Source organism: Eucalyptus grandis, chromosome 7 (genome assembly GCF_016545825.1).
Source record: "Eucalyptus grandis isolate ANBG69807.140 chromosome 7, ASM1654582v1, whole genome shotgun sequence".
NCBI lineage: Eukaryota > Viridiplantae > Streptophyta > Magnoliopsida > Myrtales > Myrtaceae > Eucalyptus > Eucalyptus grandis.
This window is the reverse complement of record NC_052618.1, coordinates 34,981,520-35,009,445: the sequence shown is the minus strand read 5'-3', so window position 1 is coordinate 35,009,445 and position 27,926 is coordinate 34,981,520. Positions and strand designations below refer to the sequence as shown.

The 27,926-nt window shown below is 38.6% G+C and overlaps 2 protein-coding genes across 3 annotated transcripts; one reads left to right on the top strand and one right to left on the bottom strand.

The window, feature by feature from the left end:
• Positions 1-10,681: 10,681 nt before the first annotated feature.
• On the top strand, positions 10,682-18,159 carry LOC104455467 (phosphatidylinositol/phosphatidylcholine transfer protein SFH8). Of its 2 annotated transcripts, none has more exons than XM_039316669.1 (15): positions 10,682-10,994; positions 11,201-11,256; positions 11,776-12,079; positions 12,972-13,071; positions 13,166-13,432; positions 13,530-13,607; positions 13,724-13,825; positions 13,907-13,956; positions 14,099-14,198; positions 14,295-14,393; positions 14,889-15,002; positions 15,258-15,390; positions 16,085-16,488; positions 17,657-17,731; positions 17,833-18,159. In XM_039316669.1, exons 2-15 carry the CDS (start codon positions 11,223-11,225, stop codon positions 17,851-17,853), a joined length of 1,881 nt encoding a protein of 626 aa, XP_039172603.1. In that variant the 5' UTR covers positions 10,682-10,994; positions 11,201-11,222; the 3' UTR covers positions 17,854-18,159. The 2 variants fall into 2 exon arrangements, with proteins under 2 accessions (XP_039172603.1, XP_039172602.1); XM_039316668.1 differs by having other exon boundaries at positions 10,682-11,003; positions 11,203-11,256.
• A 3,397-nt stretch (positions 18,160-21,556) lies between these two features.
• On the bottom strand, positions 21,557-23,231 carry LOC104453315 (peroxidase 11). The gene is made up of 4 exons (XM_010067843.3): positions 22,957-23,231; positions 22,597-22,788; positions 22,279-22,444; positions 21,557-22,124 (listed from the first exon to the last, which is right to left on the bottom strand). The coding sequence occupies exons 1-4, from the start codon at positions 23,191-23,193 to the stop codon at positions 21,700-21,702; spliced, it is 1,020 nt and encodes a 339-aa protein (XP_010066145.2). The 5' UTR covers positions 23,194-23,231; the 3' UTR covers positions 21,557-21,699.
• Positions 23,232-27,926: the final 4,695 nt, after the last annotated feature.

Here is a 27,926-nt window from a genome sequence, read left to right as displayed (position 1 = left end):
GTTGGATTCCAACCAAACATTGAACTAACTCAACACTAACAATATCAACTTCCCATTAGTTAATATGCACAACCTCCTCACAAAAAACAAAAACAATTATATTTATATCGAGCACCCTTCAATAACTAGTCAATATGCACAATCCCTCCTATCCATTTTTTAAGTGATAGACATTTGGGTTAAATCATCGCACTCTTCCTACGTGCAATTGGACTTAGAAGTTGTTATATTGGTTTTTTTATCGTTTGCTTTTTCTTCTTAATAGCTTTCACATTCTTGGTAGTGATGTTACTAGCTATTTTGGAACTGCCAATATCAATTATTTGAGATGGTACTAGTGTCGAATTCTTTTTTTATGGTCGTTTTGGAGCTGCCGCTTGTGTCATTTGTTTTAGTTTTGGAGCACTCTTCTTATTCAATTGTGCTCTTATTGTAGGACCCACAGCTTGTATTATTTGATTTGAGCACTAATCTTACTCGATTGTGCTCTAATTAACCTTGGTTGGGTCTTATGTCTAGTGCACCCATTAACTCTTGATTTGGGTCACCTTGAGAGATGAGCACTTCCAAAGTTTTTTCAGGCTACAACAATCTAACCATATTATAAATAAAGTCCAATACCATAAATTAAACGCATGATAATTACAAAATCTACATTCAAAATAGTCATTCCATTATTGAAGTATGTATAAAGGCTATAATCATATTGTCTTATCATTTTCCCAAGAGCTCTTCCATTCGAACTAGTGCCTTACTTTTAGCAACCCGAGCAACTTGGGTAGTTTGTCTTCTTCTAACTTGAGAAAAAAATAGTAAAATTTAAAATTTGCCAAGATCAGCCAAATAAACAACACAACACACAATAGAAATTATATGACTTACGGGATATTTGCTCCTAGTCTACGCAACGGTCAACTTAAGGATTGGCCTTTTAGTTTGGCTTTGGCTGACACTTCAGTTGTCCTTTTAGTTAGCTCTTTGGTTGCCCTTTCAATTGTCCCTTTAGTTGCCCTTTAGTTGGTCCTTCATCAACCCCTATAGATAGTTTGCTATTGATGTAGTTTCTTCAAATCACAACCAGTCTTATTGTGTCATTCTTTACAACAATATGAGTACTTAACTTTTCCACCTATCCTGCTCATTCTCTTATTTGAGATCTCCTCCTCCTACATTCTTTGTTTCTTTTTTGACCTACCAATTTGCTTTTTTAGGGGCAAAGGCTAAGGGCTCCATGACTTGTAGGTTCCCAAAATTTGCTGCTTTTAATTTGCTATGACATGTACTGGTACGATGAAACATAGGTGCTTCTCTTGTAATAATCAAGTAGGTAGTCCTCTAGAATATGATGCTTTAGCTGGATGGCACAAATGGCATGTGCAAATGAAATTTCAATCACTTGCCAACCATGATGTGAATACTTTCTCTCCTCAAACTAGAGAACATACTTATTAGCATTGTGCATTATCTCATATCCATCATCTCCATTCTAGATCACATAACAACACTTACTAGCAACCATGTTTTCCTTTAATCTCTTTGCAATCCTAGGACCACACTATTTTAGTCTACTTTCTAGGCTCATCCATTTGCCTTTAAAGCCTAGTCATGACTATTATTATTATATCTTCAAGTATGTTGATAATTGGTTTGTGCCTAGCCCTAAGATTCTCTCATTGAATGCTTCATTGAGGTTGTTATCAATGATATCACACTTGAATTCTTTATTGAAAAATGCTATATGCTAATGCTTAGGTTTGATTTGGAATAGTGCTTCAAATCCTTCCTTGTCAACTCAAGCAACCCTTGTTTATGTATTCTAAAATCAGCCATATCAGTGCTCCTTGCTATATAAGCCAAAATTGTTTCTATAGTCTATCTCCTATATAGTTCTTTGCTTAGTTTTCATAAATGTGTCTCGCACACATTCTATGTTCAGCATATGGTATCGACTTAGTTAACATTGGAACAAGTCCCTACAATAATACAAAAACAACTACTTGTAAGCTAAAATATGTGAATAACATGAAAACGCAAAAGATTGGCAATAGCATTACTTTTTGTTGCTCACTTATGAATGTCCAACCTTTCCCATTACTGATGTCTATGTTAGCCATTCTATTCTTTAAGAACTAGGATCAAGTGTTCTTGTTCTCTACCTTAGCATCTCTCTTAATGATAGCCAACAACTCTCATTTGCATAAATCTTTCAAAAACATCCATCCAACCTTATCACTCTTCTACAACTAGCCATTAATCCTTAGTCCCATGGTTAGGTAGTGGCATTTCCACAATTTATACATATATTCTACTCAATGGATTTTGAAGCCTATACTTGCCAGCATAATGCCAAACTTGAGCATATTGTTCCTTGTACCTACCCATCAGTGTACTATCACCCTTTGCTTTACTCTTTTGCATTGATTCTGGGACACATCTACTCATACCTACTCCTTCATTAATTACTTGAACTAAGGACTCTTAATTTCAGGCATTGCTTTAATAGTGTTGAAGAAATGCTTTGACAACCATTCACTTGTTACTCTTTTGTTATCAAATACAATGGAACAAATATGTTCTTCTTGCAATGACCTAAGTTGGAATGATCCACCCTCCTTGTTTGGTGCACCATATATCTTCCATGAACAATTTGGTTGTGCACTTTGCTCTCACAAATTTCTTAGGGTGTGAATGATAACGCTTCTTGACCAGGAAACAATTTTTTTCCAGAAATAGTTCCTTTTTATTTTTACTTCGAGGAACAATTTCTGAGTAAAATAAAGTATTTGATAATTACAAAAATTTCTATTCTTGAAATAAAAAAAGAATATAAATGCGTTTGGTAAGATTTTGTATTTTTTGTATATATTTGTTTTTATTCTTGCTCATGGATTGCTAACCACCGCTCGCTCGCCGGCCTCGCCCCGTCGCTACCCGCCGCACGACCGTCGGCCGCCGACCATCACTAACGATTGTTGCCGCATGATCGCCACACCGCCACCGACCGTCGGCCGTGACGGTTGGCGGCCGATGGTCGGCGGTGGCGATGGCCGGCGGCGATCGGTGGCGGGCGGTGGCTTCGGGTGGTTGGAGGTGGTTGCGACAAGAGAAAGGAACAAAAGAAAATAAAAAAGAAAATTGGTTTATTTCAGAAATTGTTCCCGAAAACAAAAAGCTACTTTTTTTTTTGTTTCTTATTTCTGTTCCAAACTGTTCTCGAGAACAAAAATAGAGAAATTGTTTCCGAAAAAACAAAAGTTTTACCAAAACATTTCTGTTCTTTTTTTTTTTTTTTTTGTTCGGGGAACAAAAGAACATAAATCGGGAGGAATATAAATGTTACCACCATGCAGCATGATAACCAAAATTTATGTTCCGTAAATAGTTTTTCTGTTCCAGGACTTATTTTTGGAAGAGAAATCCATTTGATAAACCTATTACGTTTTTTTCTATTTCGGAATAGATTTCTATTCCGAAATAGATTTGAAAGAGAAATAAGAAATAGAAAAATCTACTTCTCTATTTCTAAAATAGAAAACCGAAATAATTTCTCCCACAAATCCTAATTTTGGTAACTCTCTTCTCCTCTACGACGTCTTGCCTCCTCCTCCTCCTCCTCCGCCAAGGTCGCCGCCGCTACCACTCGCCATCGGCCGGTTTGCCGCCGGCCCCGCTCCACCGCCGGGCCGCTGTGACCCGCCGCGCCCTCGCTCCATCGCGCCGCTGCGACCTTCGCCGGCGGCCGTTGGCCATCGCAGTTGCGGTTGCAGCAGCCGCCCGCGTCGCCGCCGCCGCCGCCCGCCGCCCGCGCCGCTGGCCGCCGGCCGTTGCAGTCGCCGGCCACCGCCGCGCCGCCCGCCGTCGACCGCCGCCGATTGCCGCCGATCGCCCCCGCCCGTGTGGTCGCCGGTCGCCGGTCACCGGCCGCCGACGACCCGGAAATGAAGAAATTTTGTGTCGTTATCAAACAAATTTCTATTTTTAGAGTAGAAATTTTGTCTCGTTATCAAACGGTTATTTTTGCTTAGAAACTCTTTTAGAAATAGAAATAGAAAAATCTATTTGCCTCAAACTATTTCGGAACGGAATGGTTGTCATGCACCCCCTTAGTATTTCTCAAGAATTCAACACTCCTCTGTTCAACAATTGAATATTTGATAATAGCTTTTTTGAATTGTTTTGCATCATTGAATTTCATACAAATAGACAAAACAAGTTAACAGTAGGATCATAATAATAATACTTACTTTTCCTACTACGCACGGCTCCTTTGACATTTTCTTTTTTTGAAGTATGACTCTTGTCATCACTATTTTCTTCATAATCGATTTCATTACCATCAACTAAGCTCATTCAACCCTATTTACAAGTCAAGATTCATGCGATTCTCTAAACGCTGTAACTTTATTTCTTTGAAACTCGCTTTACTTTTTTCTTGATTGTACAAGTTCCTCATCGTCGTCATCATCACCCGGGTCATTCACATTTAGTGGAGTTTTATCATTTGATTTACTGAATAGAACAACTTCCCACTCTAATCCAACCAATTCGTCATCACTTACGTCTTCACTAGAGACTCTTCTTGATTGTTCTATATGCTTCTCCTCCTTCTCCTCCCTCTCATGTCTCTCTTGTTGTCCTTCATCTAAAACAAATCTACACCCAATTAGAGTAATGGGTTTCCCACACTACCTCCTACTTCTTTTACTTGATTGCTCTCATCATATTCATCTTCTTCATCATCTTCATCATCACCTTAATACTCAACAAATACCATAGCTTTCTTGTCATGAAGATAATAGTAAACAATATCTTTCATGCCATTATCATAATTGAAGGTTCTCAAACCATCATTCAACTCTTTCCAAGGAACACAATAGTGTAATTTCTTTATTTTGCAATGTAACTTATGCATTATTTCCCTCATGACATCAATATATGATGGTGCACCTACATTGACATAGATGGTACCTTCATTTCCACCAACATGTCCCTATTCATTGGCACCAATGAAGAATTCCCCATCATATTTGACAATGACACCTACAGTATTGTTATCCCCCATGTTGACATTGCACCCAAGAAAAAAATTAGCATTTTTATCACAACATAGAAAAGACGAACGGCAATTTAACATGATGGTCCCCACAAAAACATCTAACTAAATAAAGAATTACTTAGCCCTTGTCTTTTATTGGATAGAAAGCTACAACAAAGTACAATGGTTGATAAAATAAATCGAGATCCCCACATTGCCGGCTTTAATTTAAAACGATTCCTCTTTTGCCACTAACAACCTATTTTTTCCCTCCTCACCCGAACCCTAATTTTTTCCCCACTTGTACTAATGACTAACTTGACAGACTAAAAGCAATGAGGTGGCAAGTGAGCTATAGCAAGTGAGCGATGGACAACGATCAAGCGACGGCAACCAAGCGATTGATGGCAAGCAATGTTGAGAGAGAGAATGGTGGACGATGAGACAAACACAATCAAAGCCTTAATTTTCATTCATCAAGTGTAGTGTCATTTTGGGTAAAGTATGGTGTGGCATCTTTTTGGATAGAATGATGTGGTGTCATTTCTTGGCAACAACATGATGCAATGCAGTTTAGTCTTGAAAGTGCTAGTATGAACACTTAGAGGAGGGTGAATAGGTGTAAGAAAATTTTCGCAAAGAACAGTAAAAATATTTCAATTTTGAAATTGAGTCTAAAGAATAACAAAATTTTGAAACTAAGTCTAAAGAGCAGTAGACTTTGAGCGAGATCAAACTTTAGCAATTAAATAAAACTATGAACAAAATAAAGAGATTCAGGGAAGAGAATAAGAACACGGATTTTATAGTGGTTTGGCTTAGATTAAGCCTATGTCCACTCATCCACGCTAACAGCCTTCTGCTGGATTCCATTATGCAATCAACAAGAGATTACAACTTTGAGTGCAAACATTTAGTGGTAGATCACACTATCTCACTAAGTCACTCTTTTGGTATTTCTCTCACGATCACAAACGTTTAAGCTCATCAAAGACAAGTGTATGATCAAAGTTTGCTTAGGCTTTGGAATTATAAATTCTACGCTCCGTCTCTTACTTGCTCATCGGTCCTTCATCTCCTTAAATACTCATCCACTTCCAAACTAGCTGTTGGACAGATCTGTATCTAGAATATTTGGTAGGCGTTGAGTGATAGAAGTAGAATTCCAAATTGATTCTGATCGTCCATACAAACAGAATCTTGGTTTCCATAAGTAAAGCTTCTTCGTGTCAAAAGTTCTTGTCTTTAAGATCCAATCGTCAATCAATTAGATTGAGTCAACCAAATCAATATTGATATAGAATCCAAACCAGATCACTAGCTATTATATGTCTATTGCTTGTGTTATGTTCTGTTAAGTTGTTTTCTTTTGAACATGCTTCATTCAGAATTTGCTATGCTCTAAACTTCTATCTCGTTCTAGATGTAAAGTCTGAAAGTCTTTAGATTGAAGTAGAGTTTCTTCAGATTGAAATAGAGTTCGAGTGTCTTTCGTTTGAAATAGACTTTACAATCTGGATATTAGTCTGAATATATTCTGCTTCTGAACAGATTTAACTTTAAGGTCTGAACACAGTCTGAATAAGTTCAGCTTTAGCATAGAGTCTGTCTTCTGGTTCAGTTTTAGCATAGAGTCTGTCTTCTGGTTCAGCTTTAGTATAGAGTCTGTCTTCTAGTTCTTCATTCACGTTTAGTTTGGAATTTATCAGAGTGGGAAGATTTCTGATGTAGAACAAACTTTGACACTAAAGTCTAGCAGTCTTTAGACTTTGATACAGAAGTCTGGAAATCTTCAGGATATACTTTAGACATGTGTTACGTTCAGTCTTTTGGTAGTCTTTAGACTTTGACAATATCCTTTACATGTTCAATTATCTGCATAGTCTGTTACTTAACAATTAAACGTTAGTAGCTTTTGATTTAGTTTGTCATCTTCAAAACATCATAAGGGATTTCCCTAACAAGTCATACCTAGCCATGTCGGACTAAGCGATGCCGTTTTGCCAATCCACATGGATTGGAATTTTTAACAAAAAAATCCAACTAAGTTTTTTTTTTTTTTAAATTATAAAACCACGTGTTAGAATAATTAAATATAAAACCACACATTCTTCTAACATATTAAGCTTTTAGAACAGTTAATAGTAGTCTCACAAAATCCTACATGGTATCAAAGTTGGAGGTCTTGAGTTCAAATCTTACTAGGCTCAATTTACCACCTCAATCAAATTTCCACACTTTATCTAAGCATGAAGGGAAGTGTTAGAATATTTAAATAATAAACCACGCATTTATCTAACAGCTTAAGCTTTTAGAATTGTTGACAGTTGTCTCACAAAATCTCACAACACTCCCCCTCATGCCGAATCGGGTCTTTTGCCTAGAATATTTAAATAATAAACCATGCATTTACTTAAGTTTTTAAAACAGTTGACAGTGGTCTTACAAAATCTCACAACACTCCTCTTCATGCTTAATCTAGTCCTATGCCTAATACTAAGCATGAGAATTTAATTGATGAGGTAAATGGGGTATGGTGAAATTTTGTAGGACCATTACCAATTGTTCTAAAAGTTTAAGCCGTTAGATGAATGCATGATTTATGTATTTAAATATTCTAATATTTTCCCTCACACTTAGTCTAGCTTTTTGCCTAGCACTAAGCATGGAATTTAATTAAGGAGGCAAATGGGGCCTAGTCAGATTTTGTAGGACATCTTTTGTCTAGTACTAAGTGTGGAAATTTAATTGAGAAGGCAAATGGGGCATAATGAGATTTTGTGGGACCACTGCCAATTGTTTAAAAAGTTATGATGTTAGATTTAAACTTAAGACCTCTAAACTTTGATATTATGTGAGAATTTATGGGACTACTGCCAACTGTTCTAAAAACTTAAGTTATTAGATGAATGTGTGATTTAATATTTAATTATTCCAACACTCCCCCTCATATTTAGTTTTTTTTTTTTGCCTAGTACTAAGGTGTAGACATATTTAATTGGGAAGACAATTAGGGCCTAAAAAGATTTGAATTCAGGACCTTCAACTCTAATACCATGTGAGATTTTGTAGGATCAAGGCCAGTTGTTTTAAAAATTTAAGTCATTAGATGAAAACATGGTTATTATTTAAATATTCTAACATCATGTAACCATTTTAGCAAGAATATCTCGTTGTTAGCACTTAAGTGAATCGTTTTTCTCCGATTTTGATATTTAAGTGAGCCAGCGAAAAGTTTGAGCACTAAAGTGAGTGTCGTAACAACTTATAGCACTTATGGTATCTTTCTCCTTCTTGTTTTCTATACTACACAAAATGATAGAGTTAATCAATTTGTTTCCCTCTTCTTTCGCCTGATTCTTTTTTGGAATTTGTTAGATCCACCATCGATATACAATTATATACATACATCCTTTGAAAAGTGACATGCATCTTTAATTTTAAATTTATAATTGCATTCTTTCACATTCGACCATCCAATATAGAAAATGCCTAAGCTACCTCTTTTTTTCATTGGACCTAGTAAATATCTTTCATTTCTTTTCTTTTTTTAATGCCTTCCACATGGACCAAAAAGAAGAGACTGAGTTCTCACGACATCTAAGAAAATTCAATTTTGGCAAAAGGAGAAATTGGAAAAAGGGCCCGCCAGGGGGGTGGGGGGTGCCGACCAATGAGAGCAAAATTTGCCCTTTATCCAAGCACCTACAGCTTGACTTGGGACCCAATGTCGGACTAATGTCTTTGCTTTGAGCAACTTTGGCATAAATTCTTCATGTTTTCCTCGTTTAGGAATCTCAACTTTGTATTATGCATAAAGACAAAAAGAAAAGGGACCGATTAAAGAGGACAAGAAAACTAAAATTGGAGTGTGCTACTCCAAATGGATTTCCATTGCGTGCTTAATAGATTGGCATGACCCTTCTCTAGCGGTCCATTTGGCATGTCAATTCCAAAAGGTCAAAAGGGCAAATTGCAAAATTAAAAGTGTCAGATCGATTCGGCGAAATAGTTGGGAATGTGTATCGTAAGAAATGTGGGATCTTTATGTTCAATTGCTATCTTCCATAGTTATATGGATCAAGCCGCGAATAATTTCTAGAGTCCTTTCAATTACGACTTGGATATCTAGCCTACAATTTGAACACAGAAAAGTAAAGTACGGTTCTACACAAAACACGGTCGATATTACCATCTAATCTCGACAAAAAAGAATAGTAATGAAGATCTCGACATTCTTTTTTGGGTGGTCTGTCATTCCTAGCCAACATTCCGGGTCTAATGCTCATCAGGAATCCCCTTGGCATGGCATTTAAAAAAATTGTTGATGAAAATGTCTTGAGACAAATATCATAGGATGAAATTAGCCACTTGGGAATTGGTCAATTTTGGATGCCTTAAAAGATGACAAATACGATATGCATTTGGTGAATCAAAACCTCAAATCCAATGGTGTGCAAGCCTATGCTTTTTAAGAACTAAGAACACTTCGATTGATAGGGAAGAGGCTATTGCTACTTCGAGTATTGGGTTAGGGTCGTGGTCTGAGATTCGCACCAATAATTATGAGGTGCAAGGTTTGATCCCTATCATGGTGCCCATCCAAGTCGGCACACCTCGGTTGATTTTATGTGTGCAAGCTTTTCCTTGTGCAGAATAAAATTTGTAGAGAGATTTGGTTTGGTGTGAGAAAAGTGACAAACATGGAAACTGTTTCTTTTTGGAAAGTAAACTATATCTCTATCTTTATCTTAATATAATTGGAAAAGTGAGATCGCTCTTGCTTTCTCATCTTTTTAAGCCAATCTTGATTTTATCCTTTTGGGGCAACGAATAAAGTTCGATATTCCGTTCACTAATTACATAATTTGAATGCAAAAAAAAAAAAAAAATTAGCTGACCGACTTTCAAATAAAAAATTTAAAATAAGGAATCTCATTAATCAATGCCTTTGAAACACATGTTAAGCATGCTTAATTATGAATACTTCAATATATTCTGTTAAGGAGCACTCGATAAAGAATGTATTGCTATTTTCAATACCCTGTTTCTCCCACCTTATGTTTTAAACAATGCATAGGAAATAAATTTATTTTCTTAATTCAATTTCGAAGACAATGGCTACACAAAACGCAAGAAAAATAGCACATCAAAAACTATAAATTTTTCTCGACTTTCCGCTCCATCAATAGTTTGGAGAGGGCGCTCCTTCACAAAAGCAGAGTCAAACATTCAATCACACAACCTGAAAAAAAAAAAAAAAATTTAGGAGGGATGCAGTGCAATGGAATGGAATCAATTCAAAAAATTCTTAATTATCTCCCAACCGGGGAATGATTTAAATTATTTCCTCTCGGATCGAAAAATTCCTCCTCCGCGTGCCACCGAAGCATTATTAAATTCTCACCGGCGGTGACCAAATCATGACCCAATTATCCACAGCAACGTCCCCAAAAAAAAAAATCCCCACCTCCCCAGCGCGCGCTGTCACCGCAGGGTCAACCGCGCGGCGCCCCTCCACGTGTCGCCCCGCCATTGGCTCTCGCGGGCCCCACCTCCCCCTTGTCTCTGTCTGTCTCTCTCTCTCTCTCCGCGAGGTCGCGCTATACATACATTGCCATCGTCTCTGACGTTCTCTCTCCTCCCTCCTGTCTTTATCTCAGATCTAACCCCGCTCTCTCTCTCCTTGGGGCCGACGATAAACGGCCATAAGTCCTCTCTCTGTCTCTGTCTCTGTCTAGCTCTTCCTTATTTTTATTTATTTTGGTTAATTTATTTTGGGAGCTAAATCTATCTATCTATCTAAAATCCGTCATCGTCGGCGACATCGCCGAGGGGAGCCGTGGGGGTAGAAAGAAAGAGTCGCGGATCCGTCGGAGGAGGACGAAACCAACCTTCCCGGGCCGCGCGCATCGCATTTATGGTCGGCCGATCTCCCTCGTGATCATCCGCGCTGCTGAGTGCAGAGGTGAAGTGGCGGCGTCGTTTTTCTTCTTCTTTTTTGGCTCCGATGAGCTAGCTTGTTCGGTTTCCGGCGTCTTATCGGGGGCTTTTTTTTTTTTTTTTTTTTTTTTTGGGGTTCTAGGGTTTCGATTGAGGGCTCTCGCGCGCGGCGGCGGCGGCGGCGGCTGTGAAATTTGATCTCGGGCGGTTTCTTTTGGTCGCAGGTGGGGATTTTGCTCAGGAGATGTCGGGCCCACTGGATCGATTCGCGAGACCTTGTGAGTAGCGACAGCTCTTGCGATTCTATGTGTTTTGGTGCTGCTTTTTTGTGGTGATTGTTGTTTGCTGCCACAGGTGGGGGGGGGGTTGTGACTGTGTGTTTTCGCTTGGTGGGTATGATCTAGGGTGTTGCTGGCTGTTCCGTCGGTTCGATCGTGCTGCATTCGAGAGAAAAGTGTTTGGGGGGGATGCTTGCTCTTGAATGACGATTTCGCAATTTGGGTCCTGCGGGCGAGGGTTGACCTGTTTTAGGCTGAAGGGAACGACTGCAATTTTCGATTTTGAAAGCTTTGGCATGATCTTCGCTGCCTGTTTTACGAATGGTCTTGTCAATGGGTGTTAGGTTTTGTTTCTGCTCGTTTGTGGATTAGCACCAAATGCCTAGAAGTGTCCAGTCTTTGGTACTTCGTTTTGCTGGAGTTAATTCTTTCTTTATAGCTAGTGCTGGGTAGTGCTGGGTCTGGCTTTTCTTGTGTCGGTTGATAATTTTAACCTGTTTGCAAACTCTCTCGTGTCAGGCTTTGAGGGATCTTCTGGTAGTGACGAAAAAAGAGAGAGGAAATCTGACTTTGAAATCTCTGAAGATGAGAGGAAGACTAGAATCGGTTCCTTCACGAAGAAGGCGATAAATGCGTCCACGAAGTTCAAACGTTCCTTGAAGAAAAAGAGCAGTAGAAGGAAAAGTGATGGTAGAGTTAGCTCCGTTTCCATTGAGGATGTTAGGGATCTAGAAGAGCTGCAGGCAGTTGATGAATTTCGACAGGCACTGCTTTTGGATGAATTGCTGCCAGAGAAGCAAGATGATTATCACATGATGTTACGGTATTTCTGTTTGTCCTATATATTACCTTTTTGCATGCAAATGATTTATATGCTGTTTAATCCTGTCATCTGTGTTTGGACCATGCTATTTTTGTGGTTCATGAAATAGGCATTGGTAAATCAGCCAGCTTATTATAGGTTTTTCTGTTCTCTCTGCTGACATTTGGCTGAAGTTTGGTTCTCTCATTATTTAGAAGCACTTCCTTTCAATGAGATTCTGGTTTTTATTCAGTTAGACTTCTATGAACTCATGCAATCTTCATATGGTTTTACAGCTCATCTAGAAGCTGGTTAAGATGCTTGTATTGCATTATATACATTGCGGAAAATCAAGTCTTTGAAAATATGTACTGTTAGATGGTGGTTTGCATTAGATGTATGAGACTTACTGTGCTTTTCTCACATTTTACCTTTTGCCTTTTCTTGCAGCTCTCGCAGTTCTAATTATATTTAGCACTAAACACCTGATATCTTTTGAAAATATACAAAGATTGACATGAAGATTGTTATGTAGTTTTTCGTAATTTTTGGAGATTTGTTTCTTTTTCCTCTTCGAACTTGGGAAGTAAAGCGAGTTTTCTTTTTCTAAAGTAAAACCAAACAAGCCTTGACAGTTCATGCATAAATTGGAAGGACATATTCATAGCTTCTAGATGTACATCTTGTGGGTAGCAGTCTTAGTTCCTTGAGTATAGCAGGTTTTTATAAGATATTGCCTTAACTGCTTTGGTCTTTCTGCATGTGCCAAATTTATTTGTTCTTTCTGATGTGTGGAATACCTCATATAGGCAGTGGCATTTCGTTTTTTTTTTTTGGCATGGTTCTACAGAATCAGTTTACTATGCATTGCATTTTCATTCTAACAATATATGTGCATTTTGAAATCTTTTAGGTTCCTGAAGGCAAGAAAATTTGATATTGAAAAGGCAAAGCACATGTGGGCTGACATGCTTCAGTGGAGAAAAGATTTTGGTGTTGACACTATTATGAAGGTTATTTTAGTTGACAGTTACTGATATGATTATTTGAGTGGCTTGGCAAATTGTTTTTTGATTTTCACTGAACACCAAATTTTGCCTGTTTCAGGATTTTGAATTTAAAGAGTTAGATGAAGTTCTGAACTATTACCCTCATGGATATCATGGTGTGGATAAAGAGGGTCGACCAGTTTACATTGAAAGACTGGGAAAAGTTGATGCTACCAAGCTTATGCAGGTCACAACTCTTGATCGATATATTAGATATCATGTGCAAGAATTCGAGAGAAGCTTTGTTGTCAAGTTTCCTGCTTGTGCGATCGCTGCAAAGAGGCACATAGATTCGAGCACAACCATATTAGATGTGCAAGGCGTGGTATGTTTACTTGTCATTAATTACCTTATATATCAAGGGTGTACACATGGTGCATTTCATGATCCATTCTCTACAATTTTCCCCCATGTTTGTTCAGGGCCTTAAGAACTTCACTAAATCTGCACGAGAACTCATTACTCGACTTCAGAAGATTGATAGTGACAACTACCCGGAGGTACGTATCTCATAGCCTTTAAATTCTAATGTCCACGTAATTTTGTGGTGTGCATATTGCAAAAATAACTATGGCGTTCCTTGATTTTTATTTACTTGAAACTTCAATTGCTGCAGACTCTGTTCCAAATGTTCATTATCAATGCTGGTCCTGGATTTAAGCTTCTGTGGAATACTGTTAAGTCATTTCTGGATCCAAAAACTACTAGCAAGATACATGTACGTTGCATTTCTTTTTTCCAGCTTTTCAGTGTGTCAAATTTTTTCCTTCTTTATTTTTCACTTTGTGGGAAATTGTAGGTTCTTGGAAACAGGTACCAGAGCAAGTTGCTTGAGATAATTGATGCCAGGTAAGCATAGGCCTTTACTGTTAAACCTAATGGCTAATGTAATTATCCACATGCACACAAAATGGTTGTCACACTTCTTATTCTTCTGACTTTTTATGTCTATGTTTCGGTCATCTTATATGCTCAATTTCCCTATGCACAGTGAGTTGCCACAATTTCTAGGTGGCACCTGCACCTGTGCTGATCAGGGTGGTTGTCTTCGATCTGACAAGGGGCCGTGGAAGAACCCAGATATATTGAAGGTATATGATGATTTAAGTCCTTTGTCATTTAAAGGTTTAAGCTGCATACCTTGCTTTAGTTTATACGGTAAGGCCTCATGTAGTGACTCTTTACAGGTGGTTTTAAGTGGTGAAGCACGACGAGCCAGGCAGGTTGTTAAGGTTTTGAATAGTGAGGGGAAGGTCATTGCTTATGCTAAGCCAGGGTATCCAATGGTTAGTTCTTTTCTATTTCTATTCTGCCTTGAATATATGCATGAGATTTCCAACAGTGCTGTAGCTACGTGCAACACAAAGTATTTGATATGGGGATGTGCTTATTTTGCAGCTCTGCCCTTTGTTATTAGTAGTAATGTATTAAATGATATAAGAACTTTTGATAAATGAATGCCTAAGTCCATGGATTTGGTGGCTAAGATATAAATTCCTGGTAAAAAGTCTTCTTTTATTGGGGGGGACACTCATATTAATAGTAGTCACATTTAGTATGACAAGCCAAAATCTGTATTTCTATGCTTCTATGTTAAAGGTTCTGAGGAACATCTATTTAACTTTGAGACATTTTTTGGTCGAGTTTAGGAGTATTAAGCTATCAATGTAGGCAGTATGTCCTGCTGCTATATCTGACCTAGACAATGATGAATGCATTAAGGATTGGCGTATATTTATTTGCAAGTAAGAGTTCAATTGTCCTTTCATGATCTGGTTCAGGTTAAAGGGAGTGATACATCGACTGCTGAATCGGGATCTGAAGCTGAAGATATTGCTTCCCCAAAAGCAATGAAGAGTTACTCTCATCTTCGGTTGACTCCTGTTCGAGAAGAAGTGAGTTCTTACTGCTATGAATATGCAATTAAGTATTTTAGCAGTTGTATTGGTTTGACTTGTAGTATGAAGCTCCATAGAGCTATTCGTGATATGTTTATCAAATCTAATATTTTCTGATCAGTTGCCTCTCTTGTTTTGTGATGTGTTGTAATTACCAAGCTGTTCGTTATTGTATGGCGAATTGCTGGATATATAAGAGTAGCTGAATTTCTGGATTCTGGCTTCCATTTACAATGTATTTCAAATGTATAGGCTAAGGCAATTGGAAGGGCAGGCTATGCTGGAACATTCTCAGGGTATGATGAATATGTACCCATGGTTGATAAGGCGGTTGATGCTGGTTGGAAGAAGCAATCAACCCTTCAGAGGCCTCTTGCTTCTAAAGGTTAGCATGTCTGCTCTTATTTTTATGTAAACCCAGTGACTGGAAAAGAAAGTAAAGAGAACTAGTGAGGACAACATAACAACTGGCTGTTCCTTCTTATATACTATGTAAGGCAAGTTAGACTTAGATTACAAAGCACAGGTGCTGGGTAAATTGGACTTCAGACTTAGATTACAAAGCACAGGTGCTGGGTAAATTGGACTTCAGACTTAGATTACAAAGCACAGGTGCTGGGTAAATTGGACTTTAAAGATCCTGGTTAATTGCTTCTGTCACCCAGTGTTTCCTGGCTGTGGATGATATCCACGGCTTTAAGGGCTCACAGCTGTGCCTACTCAAGGAAAATAAATTCTCAGGAGCTACATATGGTTTTCTTGTTTTTTATATTTTAAGAAAGAAGCAAAGTATGTTCTACATCTCAATTGTCTTTGACTGATGGAGACCAGGAACTGGTGCTGACCTATTTTAGAGGAATTCTGTTCTTGGTGTATGCTTTTAGGAATGAAATCTATGCTTGTAGTTAAGGACTTACCACTGGGCAGGTTGGGAATTCTTCTAGTGAGCCATTAACATGTCAAGCATGTATTGTTGTTAGTAATGCTGGCCAATCTGTGGTTTACAATCGCTTCTCTTCCCTGTATTTTAGGGTTTTGTTTGATAAAATCAAGTATGATTTAAATTACCTATGATTCAGGGACTGTAGCTCAGCCAGACCCTTCAAAGAAACCAGAAGGACTTCGTGCTCGGATTTTATTAGCTGCTATGGCCTTCTTCATGACTCTTTTTGCTTTCCTCCAATCAATTACACACCGTGTTACTAAGAAGCTTCCCAGCAGCCCACTTGATGTTGACCAGAAGATTTCCGAAGTTGCTCCTGATAGTACTCAGAAGGAAGAGTTCCGTCCCCCATCACCTACTCCAGCATTTACTGAGGCAGATCTCCTATCCTCTGTAATGAAAAGACTGGGTGAGCTGGAGGAGAAGGTCGATACACTTAAAGCGAAGCCATCTGAAATGCCCTGTGAGAAAGAGGAATTGCTTAATGCTGCTGTTTGCCGTGTTGATGCCTTAGAAGCAGAGCTAATTGCTACTAAAAAGGTACTCTTGTTATGTTTAGTAAAGAATTCACTTCTTTTCTTGTTTTTGTTTTCTTTGGGGGGATTCTTTCATGTTTCTTCATTGTCACATTGTGTTAATACTTCTCATTATAGCAATATTATAATCTTCTCTTTTTACTTTATATAAAGTGGTGGTTTAAAATTCAGGCTTCAATCTTTGGCTGAATTTATTATTTAAAAAGAAGAAGAAGAAGAAACAAAATAAATCATAGTTGATACTATTAATTGGTTTCTCTCTTGCTTTACAAGTTCATCCTGCTTGAATATGAAGTTATATGGTGATTGATCCTTGGAATATTTTGCATTGTTTCTGTCTAGAAATCTTGTCATCGGTGTATTGTATAGCATTTAGTTTGCCACCTCAATCTTCTGTCTAGAGATTGGTTCCTACTGATGATGGAAAGTATATGATTTTTCCTGGTAACCACTCTTAATAACGATACTTGTCTTTTCCTAGTATGCATCTTATATTATAGCATCACTCAAATATCAGACATTACATTATTTGCTCAAGTCTTTTTATTGGAGGAAATTCTCATATATTGGAGCATGTATGCTTATCCTTTCAGTATTCACTGCTCGTGAGCAAGCGTGCATATGTAGTGTCTTCTATAGTGTAGAACGGTAAAAGTACAGCTCAGTAAACAGATTATTTAGTTATTCCTATCCTTGAATGATAATTACTTCTCTTTTTATCATAGATTTGTTAATGAACATTTATTTTCTGGACTTTTTTAATCTAGAAATTGCTCCAGGTAAGAACTCAAACATTTTCCATTGGCTAAGCAATTCAAATTTATGTAGTAATGAAGTCTTATGTGACATTTTAGACATGCTAGCTTGTGCATGAGTTGTGCATGAGTTCATCAATGAAATATGGGTGCTTCTATGCGATTGTATGTATGAGTTGGCACCTTTTAAAGGTCTTAATGAACCGATAGAAATTAGTACGGTCATCTGCCCTCAAAGGTACGTGAGTGCATGTAGTTTCCACACCTATGTGCTTCAGCTTTTGCATTTTCCCAAACCCATATTATGCATGTGTCTTATAATTACATAAGTCGAAAAAGCAAAGCTTCCTTGGTATCTCAAATGTGACTTTTCTGACTGCTGCCCCCTTTCTATTGGTTGCTTAACTTTGCTCGCAGGCTCTATATGAGGCCTTGATAAGGCAAGAGGAACTGCTCGCGTACATGGATCATCAACGAGAGACACAATTCCGGGTATGTTGATGATCAATTTTTGTGCTTCCTTTTCTGTGAATAGGCAGATAAAATAGATGGTACTTCCTTGAGCTAACATTAGATTACTGCATGTTGTCCAGAAAAAGAAGTTTTGCTGGTAGGTTGTTTTCCTGATGCGAGAGAACCGGGGGATACCTTTGAATTCCTCATGGACGCCTTTGAACGGTGTTCCGCTTATCTTGTGTCAATACTATGGGGGGGAATACACAGGCGCAAGAAACTGGATTGTCCGTGCGCAGATTGTAAGGATATATGCAGAGAATTATTGTGCATAAAATTTGTCTTTCGATTTGTCCCAGCTCCATTCCTTGTTTGCAACGTGAGGTGAGTAAAACTTGAGACGAGTAAAACTTGAGACGTAATATTTCCTACATAATTTAAGCTTCTATATCGGTTTGTTTGGCAAATCTCACAATATGTCTCGGCTAGTTACTTTCGGGTTTCCATTTGTAGAATTAATAGATCGAGGGAAAAGAAATTCCTGCAAGAACATGATGCAAGGAATTCGTTATGCATTAGATAACCTACAAAATTCCAGGCTCTGCTGCATAATGAGGACAAAGTTGTGAGGAAAAATATCAATTATGAGTACCCGGTAAATTTAGAAAGCGTGGAATTAAATAACTATGTGAATCCGACTCCTTGTCGATGATTACCTCCATGATTGTGTCCGTGCCAAATTCCTTCCTCCACCGGAGCATGTCGGTCGGCATTTGCTTTGTCTTCTCGATACCACAACTCTGGCCCTCAAAAGTCTCTGTAATCACATGAAATATTAATCCCCAGTATAGCCTTGTCTTCTGCATAATCACACTCAAACTCAAGTGACGCCTGAACAGAGAGCGACCTTAGTATGATATTTGATCATCGTGTCTGGATGGCGAAAGCTCTTCTGGGATGAGTACTTGGCAAAAAAAACATCCACTGCCTTGGAATGCTCAGCGTCTAATGAGATGGATATGACGTTGCTGGCTCTTTGGCCCCTTTTGGTTGAGGCATTCATTGCCGCCTTCTTTGGGGAGCCAAGCTTGGTTTTCGTCCTTATCGAGTTTGTCTGAGTCCTCTCTGCGTCCTGTGTGGAAGAAGTGAAAAGAAAGCATCCTCAAATGCATCATCAGCAATGCGGAAAACAAATTGAGGTCGATGTTAAACCGGTACTTGCATAACAATTCCAGGCAATCAAAACCTGCTGCGACATTATGCTTCGCGAAATAATATCAAATCCTAGAAATGCCAACCTAAGTTGACTACTTTCTTATGGCATTAGGGACCGGATTGTCATAGAAACTTAGGGCACCCAGGGACAAGAACTGCGGTGAAAGAATACACATCTCATGATTGCTATGATCATCATGCCTTTTCTGATCCGCCAAAGAACATGGAAAACATATTTCTCGATCAGCATCTCTGTTTCCTTGCCTCTTGTAGAAAATCACATGATCAGAGAGAACTTAGGAGGTAAGAAGTCATGGTTTTTGAGCTATCAAGAAGGGAAAAGTTTACTATTCAAATCCAATCCAATTTGCCATTTTGAATCTTTTGCCCTAAATAAGCATTCTCTTCTCATTCCATGGGGTGATGAACCTTACAACCTCATTTGCTGGATAGCACGTTGAGAGCCTAACTGGAATGCAGACTTTGCAAGCAAACCACATTGCTTGAGGTAAAAAGGCAAACAGATTCCACAAGAAGAACGAGACGTACCCGGCTTGACGGAACAAAGGAGCTGTCCGGAAACACCATCGCTCATGCTCGAATCTCGTGAATCTCGCTCAAGTTCACACAGCTGGAGATGGAGGCAGTAGAATTAAGCGCTCCTACCCAGAGACTTGAAGCCGATGCCTTCACCGGATGCGTATGTCCCTATACATTTGTAAAAAGACTCAGAAAATCGAAAAACCTCATTCGACCCACGAAATAAATTCTTATTGCAGCACTCTCAGTATAAAGAAAAATAATTGCATCCGCCACAATTCAGCAACGCAGTTACAACGTATTGCAGCTCGCCTAATCAGACTTGCGCGCAACGTTTGATCAATGAAGAACGGTGCATGACAAGCTGATGGAGCTGCCTAAGCTATTCAAGAATTAAAATGATGATCAAGCATGATAAGCTAATGAATCGACGTGAAAGGAGGAGGAGAAGAAGTTTTTCTTAACCTTTGGACAAGAATGCAGAGAGTTCTGGGGAGAGGCGAAAGAACAGGAGTATGATTGTCACCCGAAATAATCTCGCAAAATGGGGCGCCCTGAGAGAATAAAGGAAACAGCCCGGAATAATCAAATTTATTTCATCACATTCTCATATTTTAGAGAGAGAGAGAGAGCTAAATAATGCAAGCCACTCCTTCCGGAAGGCTTAAATGCAAGCCACTCCTTTCGGAAGCAACTAACCTCATTCCAATTTCAGAAGCGAATTCCGAGTACAGGGTCGACCGATTCTATCTTGAGGAGTCCTCAACATTAATAATTATGCGAAGAGGAAGAAAAAAGAGAAAAGGAAAAGGAAAAAGGAAATAGCTTCGTCTTCTTGTTTTAATCTTGTTGCTTCTTCTTCTTCTTCTTCGTAGAATGTCTTTTTAACTTTTCGTTTTTCTTTTGGGGGGGTTTTAGTAATTGATTCCTGATACTTGAAGGGAGACAGACTTGTTTTCTAATCGTTTACTTAATATTTTAGCGAGAGGAATTTTTTTTTTTTTTTGGGGATCACTTAAGAATTACTCGTGATCGATCGACCTATCTAATTTCCAATAGAGCTTGAGCTCAAACTACTCAAGTATCTTATGAGTCAAACTCGAGCTCACGAATACTCAGTTCGACATGATCATAAATCTATCGAGCTTTTTGTAATTCGTCATAAATGTCCATAGTCATAAAAATTAGACCCAAATATCTTCAAAATTACATAATATTAGAAATTTTTTTAGATCGAGCTCGAGCTCGAGTTCCTTTACAAACTTGTTACAGGCGAGTTTGAGTTCAGTTAGAATATTTCGATCTTCTGTTTGAGTTGAGGTCGCGCATAAATTATTATTCTGCTCAAGTCGAATTTTGAGCCTTGAGTAGTACATGATGGAAGGAGTTTGGCACTCTATGGCTCAATTCGATTTCCGAAGTTCCTCACAGCAGGTAGAAATAGAAGCCTACATAGAAGTGACTATATCGATAAAATCATGTTCCTTGAGTGACTTAATTGGCACGTTAAAAACAAAAGAGTGATAATATGCTTGATAATCATAAGGGAAATTAATGTACAAATTTTTTTAAAGTTCCCTCGTTTTGTTATTTAACGAGTGTCCATTCAGAGACATGTGTTCATAGAATTGTTATTAGCGAGGGTTAATATCATGAAAAATTATAAACTGATACACTTTTAGCAAATTTCCCTCAAACTAAAAACTATAAATTGAACATATGTGACAAATTCATCTTAAACTAATTTCTTAACTATCAAAAACCCAAAATTGATATAAATGTGACAAATTTATCTTTTATTAATTTCCATTAAATTTGATTTAATATTATGAAAAATCATAAACTAATAGACTTTTGACAATTGGAAAGTTAAACCATGAATCGTATACACATGTCAACTGTCATGTATTATCCAACTCAACAACTTGATAATAAATTTTTGAGAGAAAAAAAGATGGTTAATTTGTTGTGGGTATATCAATTTGGGTTTTTTTTTTTTTTTTTTTTTTCGTGATATTAACCATATTAGCTACTCTAGTTTATCTCAAACTAGTGAAATTGCACTGCTGGGGAAAAAACAAAGAAATAGAGTAATAAATTACTAATGGCTGTGTTGAGACCGGTCCACGTCTCCATTACAAGAATAGTTCTAACATCCAAATGAATTTGCTAATCATAATTAGCTCAAGTTCGCATACGATAAATATAACAGCAGAAATTAAGAAATAAAACGAGTCTTCATATCATATTGATCAAGCATTGATGAATCTGCAACTCTTCCTCACTTCCCCATTGGGAAAGCTATCCGGATTCGTGAGGTTCCCCATCTTTACCATGGAAACGGAGAACTGCTGAAAGAAGGCTGCCACGTCAAGTGCATACTGTTCCACAAGCTGCTTGGTCTGAAGGGCCAATGCACTTGAGTATAGTTCCTGGTCAGAATTTAGCAATCCCTCTCCATTCAGGAGCAAATGGTAGTAGGAGTTGTCGAACGTGTTGGGCGTTTCGTAGTCCAAAGGCGCGGTGTTGTTATCTCCCCCTCCTGCGGCCGGGCATTTGGACTTCAATTGGCTGAGGTGCACTTCAGATAATGGACTACCGCCCGACGTCAATTCGTAGTCCCCATATATTCTGGCACGGAAGTTCTCACAGCGTGCCACGCCGATCGTGTGAGCCCCTAGCGATTCACATGTGCATTATAGTTAAAAGGAAAGTCTCATGCAATGTACTATACAAGTCTTAATCAGCGCGCTTTCTTCTGTGGCAATAAGCTCACCTTGGGTGAGTAATTCGGTCGATCACTTGAAAAGGAGTAGGAACTTAATAATTACCGGAAAGTGCGACGGTGTCGGTGACAGAGAGGCCGAGGTAAAGGAACTTGTAAATGATGGAAATGAGGCCTTGATTCGGAGTAGGAATATTGGTGTTTGCAAGCTCGTAGCTTGCGCTTCTCGAGTCTTTTCTCCCCACCGGAACATCCCAATACGGTCCGCCCACCTAACAAGTACGAAAGATAATCGATATCAGTCACATTGATTTTCTGATATTTCTCCTCGGTTAGCAAGTAATAACTACAGAAGTTATAATTCGGAACATTATTTGACATGTCAATGAGGAATTCAGAGAGAAAGAGAGGGGACAATCTATACCAGAATGACAGCATCTCTAGCAGCAATGGTCAATATATCAGCGCAAGAGACAATTCCAGGGCATTGGGATTCAACCTTGCTCTTGATCCTATCGATGATTTCAAAACCTTTTAGAGAGTTTATATTTGGAGAAGCTGTCTTCTCCCCTCGTAGCATGACCGTATCATCCAACAGGACCGAACCGTCACATCCCTAATAAAACAGCGCATCCAAAACATTCAGAAAACACTCTCCCTTTGCAGATTGATCCATGCTTCAAGATGGTTGTCACTACTAACGCATACTTTCATCCCAAAGTACATGTTCAATTTAACACAACAGAATATAAAATTGCGTAGAGTTACGATATAAGCAATGCACCTGAACGAAGCAGTCGTGGAAGTGTAGACGGAGTACTAAAGCAGCGTTATGCGGATCAGAGAGCACCTCATGTTCCATTTCTTGGCGGATGATTTCGAGCACGTTTGGGCACGAGGATGCATAGTAATCGAGCGTCAGTGGAGGGTCGCTTGCACCGGAACGTATAATGCCAGAAATGAAGGCGATGGCTGCCAAGAACTGCATCGTGAGGATTCTTGGATGATATAAAGCCGCCATTGTCGGTTCTTTGCCTCACTGTGCATTCCCTGAAACCGTGCAATATATAAAGGAGCAAACGGAGAGAAGTACAAACATAGAGAATTACAACCTCAGTTCTTGCATGGCTGACTTGAGGATTTTGCATGAAGTTTTCTTAAAGTCAAGAGGGGATGCAACTAATGTTGTTCTGTTTGGTGGGTAATACCAAGACTAAAATTACTTAAATCGTTCTGACTTCAGAGAGAGAGAGAGAGAGAGAGAGAGAGAGAGAGACGTGCGCATGTGGCTCAAGAGAATAAATGTTTTAGATTTGGGAAGTCACCAAACGAATCGCGATGATAGCTGCTATTAGGGGACCTATTTTAGCTTCTTGTTTTGGACAGAGTTTTCTCCGGGTTTTGGCCACAAAATGTGGGGAAAATTTGTCCAAATGATTATAAATCTATGACATCTTGCTAATTGAGTTCTAAACTTTTTCACTTTTTTTCAATTGAATTTATTCGGTCAATTTATACTTGAAATTACTGACGTAGACGCTGACTGTCTTACGTAACACAGCCGGCATTAAGGGGAACAATTTTTATAATATTTTTCTTTCTTCCTTTTCTTCTTTCTTTTTTCTTTCTGAGCCCAGTTGGCCAACCCTCAGTGATCATAGGTGAGGGCTGCGAGCGAGGGCCATGAAGCCCTCACCAGCCCTCATGAGGTCCGGGTGAGGGCTGCGATCCTCACCCAGTGGCCGACAAGGGTCGTTGCCAGACTTGGTAGAAGAAAAGGAAAATGAAAGAAAGAGTTGATTAAGCAACTCTTGAGCGTGGAATTCATTGAACGGCTAGTCTTACTCTAAATAAACTAGAAATCTTATTTATGTATGTCTTCAAAGGAATATACGCGCAGTTAGTATACGTATGCATCTTCAAAAGTTTCAAGTCATCAACCAAAAATGCGATGTTCTTTGTCACTAATTCTTGGTGTGTACTTGAAGAAAAAGAATGTGAAAGTTTGGAATGGCTCTCCTTGAACTTTGACGAAGTCATGAGACAGCTGACAAAGCAAACAACAACTCATTTAGCCAATGTGGATCAACCATCGAAGGACCTACCAGACTGTACATACAGAATTTGACTATGCAGATCCATATCTAAGGCCAGTAGCTATGTTGTGCATTGGAAATTTAGCACAAATGTTTTGTTTCATCTTTAATCGAGTAAATACAGATCCTGTTCCTTCAATTCAGGGGCATAAATCATCATAAGCGCAAGAAGACTTTGAATCTTCCGAAAGAACCACCTCTTCTCTAGACCAGAATCTGCTAACTCCACAATATACTACAAGTTACATGCTTCTCAGGAGGATAAGAATCATGTCTGAGTTGCGACCATCTCGGCGCTCTTGGCCATTGAGACCTGTCCATTCTGAGGATGTGCTTCCCAGCAAGTTCCTCAAACGATTTTTCATATCCAATGGTGAGATATTCAAGGGTGCCGAATAGGCCTAATTAATCATCAACTCTTCCAATTGCTTCAACGCTTGAACAGAACGACAGACATATCCCTACAAACTGGTATCAGCTTCAAAAGCATAGTGGGAAAACAACCTCTACTCGTCCAAAAAAATTGTCGAAAAAGCAGAAAAAAGAAAAAGAACTCCATGAAGTACTGTAGTAAGAAAATGAGAAAACAAATATTACCGATGAGGATGAAAATTGGAGACTCGTTGCTCACAAACTAGCAAGATATGTCATGGAGGATGAATATTCCGCAAAAAGCTCCGGACCCTTTTACTTAGCTAATTGCACAACTTGTTGACAGAATTTATGAAGCCCGGGACTGAGCCAAAAGTTTACTAAAATGGAAGTGCTTCATTCGGAGCAATAAAAGTTTGGCGTCTTTTGGAGGTGAGAGCGGTTGCTTTGGCGTCGGTGAACACCAGTTTTAGACAACTACAAAACATTTTTTTCCTGGAAAGTTCCGTTTCTAATGAACCAGAAAAGAAACATGGGTTATCTGAAAGGAAGGAGAAAGCAAACTCTTTCCCCAGGCACTCTCTCTCTCTCTCTCTCTCTCTCTCTCTACACGCGGGGGTACGTGCCAACTGCCAGAATGATTTCTGGACAAATTCGCCGACCAAATATTATCTATATGGACTTACGTAGGCATATCCACATTGTGAATCAAGTTTTGTCCTAGATTTGCAGATGAACTTGAAGGTTTTAAGAGTAATCATTTGGTGGAGCTCGCATTTCATTATGTACTATGTGGACCAAAGATTAGGAATCCCGTGCGTCGGTGTCTCAGACGGGTGGATCATCAAGAGGGAAGGGTCCGCCCTCCGGCGGACAACATTAATTCGGGGAAACTCTAATTTTGCTTCGTGCACAACACTCTGGCATGCATGCGTGGTACTTTAGACATTTCCTGTAATTCGGCTATATTGTTTAAGTTTCCTATGCATTCGAATTCTGTTTTGCACGTTTTGTGGCCTTGAAATCAACGGAGTATGTCATGGAACTGTTGAGAGAGACAGTATGATGCATTTAAATGCAAGCGACAGGGAGGCGTTGGAGTAATGGAAGTAAAAGAGTTGGATTTGGAATAACTTATGTTACAATTTGAGAGATGACATGCATGCAAATTGAAACTATTTCCACTGGCATGCATCAGTGCACCACGATCTCCAGTCCTACAATGCTTCTTTCTTCTATTGTGTGCATGAGCTATAAAAAAACACCTCTGCTACGTCGGACTGGATTGTCTCCATCAGATAATCTCGATTTCTGTTATGTTTTCCCATAATTATGAAGAGGATCTTTATAAAAAAGCCCATATTCATGAATAAATTTTTGCTTATTGCTGATAAAGATTTACAAAAACTCATATGGCATAGAAATTCAGCTACCAAGCAGGTAGTTACACCACTTCTTCTTGGTTTTCTCTTTTATATATTTTAGGTACTCTATTTAATGCACGTTAAAATAGGTATTTCTGAAGTTTTTTCAGCGACAATGCAACTAGTTAGAGACCTTTGTAAAGATGTGCCTTGAAGTCAACGTCCAAGATGTCTGAAAGATATTCATCTACAGAAATTCTCTATTTTCTGAGATACAGTTGGCAATTCTAGATATAATGATGGAAATTGGTGACCCATTTTCAACAAAATCTAGAAATGTATTTCTCTTCCTCAAGAAGTAACCGAATGAAAGCAAGCAAGCAGCGGCTAAAGAAATGTCTAGAGTCAACTAGATTTGTGTAGCAAAGTCCACTATATTATCCCAACAAATGGAGATATATGTCTTGACAAAGCTCTATGATAAAGCTGGCTAGGGCGGAGAGCTACAGAAACAAAGATTTTGACATGACTTAGTCGGTGCAACTTCCCATGTAAGAGGGTGTGAGGAATGGAGCCCATATAAGCCTACATCTATTGCACTCCTCCACCAATACCTCCTCTAACTATAGTAAAACCACTTCTATAAACTAGTGAAACTATCTTTATCCCATGAAACCTTACTTACTCCTTTGAATTCATATATCTTGTCCATCCTCTCCCAAATATATTCAATATAACTACACATCTGCACATTGAATCAAAAACTATCATCGATACCAAAACAATACTTTCCTGCAACAGTCAAATTTTCAAAATGGTATTAGAGCTTCAAAACATCAATGATGGTATTAGAGCTAGGAAAGTTTGGATGGGTTTGAGCATTTGTCCTAACCATCCTCAACTAAAATCAAACCTCGAGCTCGAGAGCAGAGCTAAAGCCATAGCTAGAGCCAAAGCAAAAGCTAGAGTCAAGGCCGGAGTCAGGGCAAGAGCTTACAAGAGCCAAAACTAGAGCTAACAACTACAACTAGAAACATTTTTGATGCCCTAATACACATGAGACCTCGTTGGAAAAAAGGCATGCTGACTTGAAAGAGAGTGCAAGAGTCTAGCAAAAGGATGCAAAGGATCTTGAACAAAGACGATGCAAAGATAGACTAAGAAGAATTTTAGGGTATGTTCAAAACTATACAAATCATATTCAGAATACTACAAAAATGGATCAAGGGGGAGTGTTAGAAATTAGCGATCTATTTTCAACAAAATCTAGAAGCATATTTTCTTCCTCAAGAAGTAACGGGATGAAAGCAAGCAAGCAGCGGCTAAAGAAATGTCTAGAGTCAACCAGAATTTGTGTAGAAAAGTCCACAAAAATATCTCTACAAATGGCAAAGATATATGCCTTGAAAGTTGGTTCACAAAGCTCTATGATAAAGTTGGCGATAGCTAAGAGCTACAGAAAAATCTCTGATTTGAATAGAGATTTTTCCACAACTTAGTCGGTGCAACTTGCCTATAAATAGGCAAAGGAGTCACTCATGTATGAGGGTGTGAGGAGTAGATTTCGTACAGCCTAGATCTCTTGCACTTCATCAATACCTCCAGTTTTATAAACCGGTGAAACTATCTTTGTCCCACGAAATCTTACCTATTCCTTTGAATTCATGTACCTTGTCCATCCTCTCCCAAATATATTCAACATAACTACACATTTTCACATTAAACCAAAAACTATTATCCATATCAAAATCATGCTTTTGTGCAACAGTTGAATTTTCAACATAAAATAATCTTAGATGGGTTAGCCATTCCATTAATCATGCTTCTGTATGACAGTCAAATTTTCAATATAGAAGAACTTTATATGGATTGGCCGTTCTTAGTTGGCCAAACAAGTGTTCAACTTTCAGGCTCCGTATCAT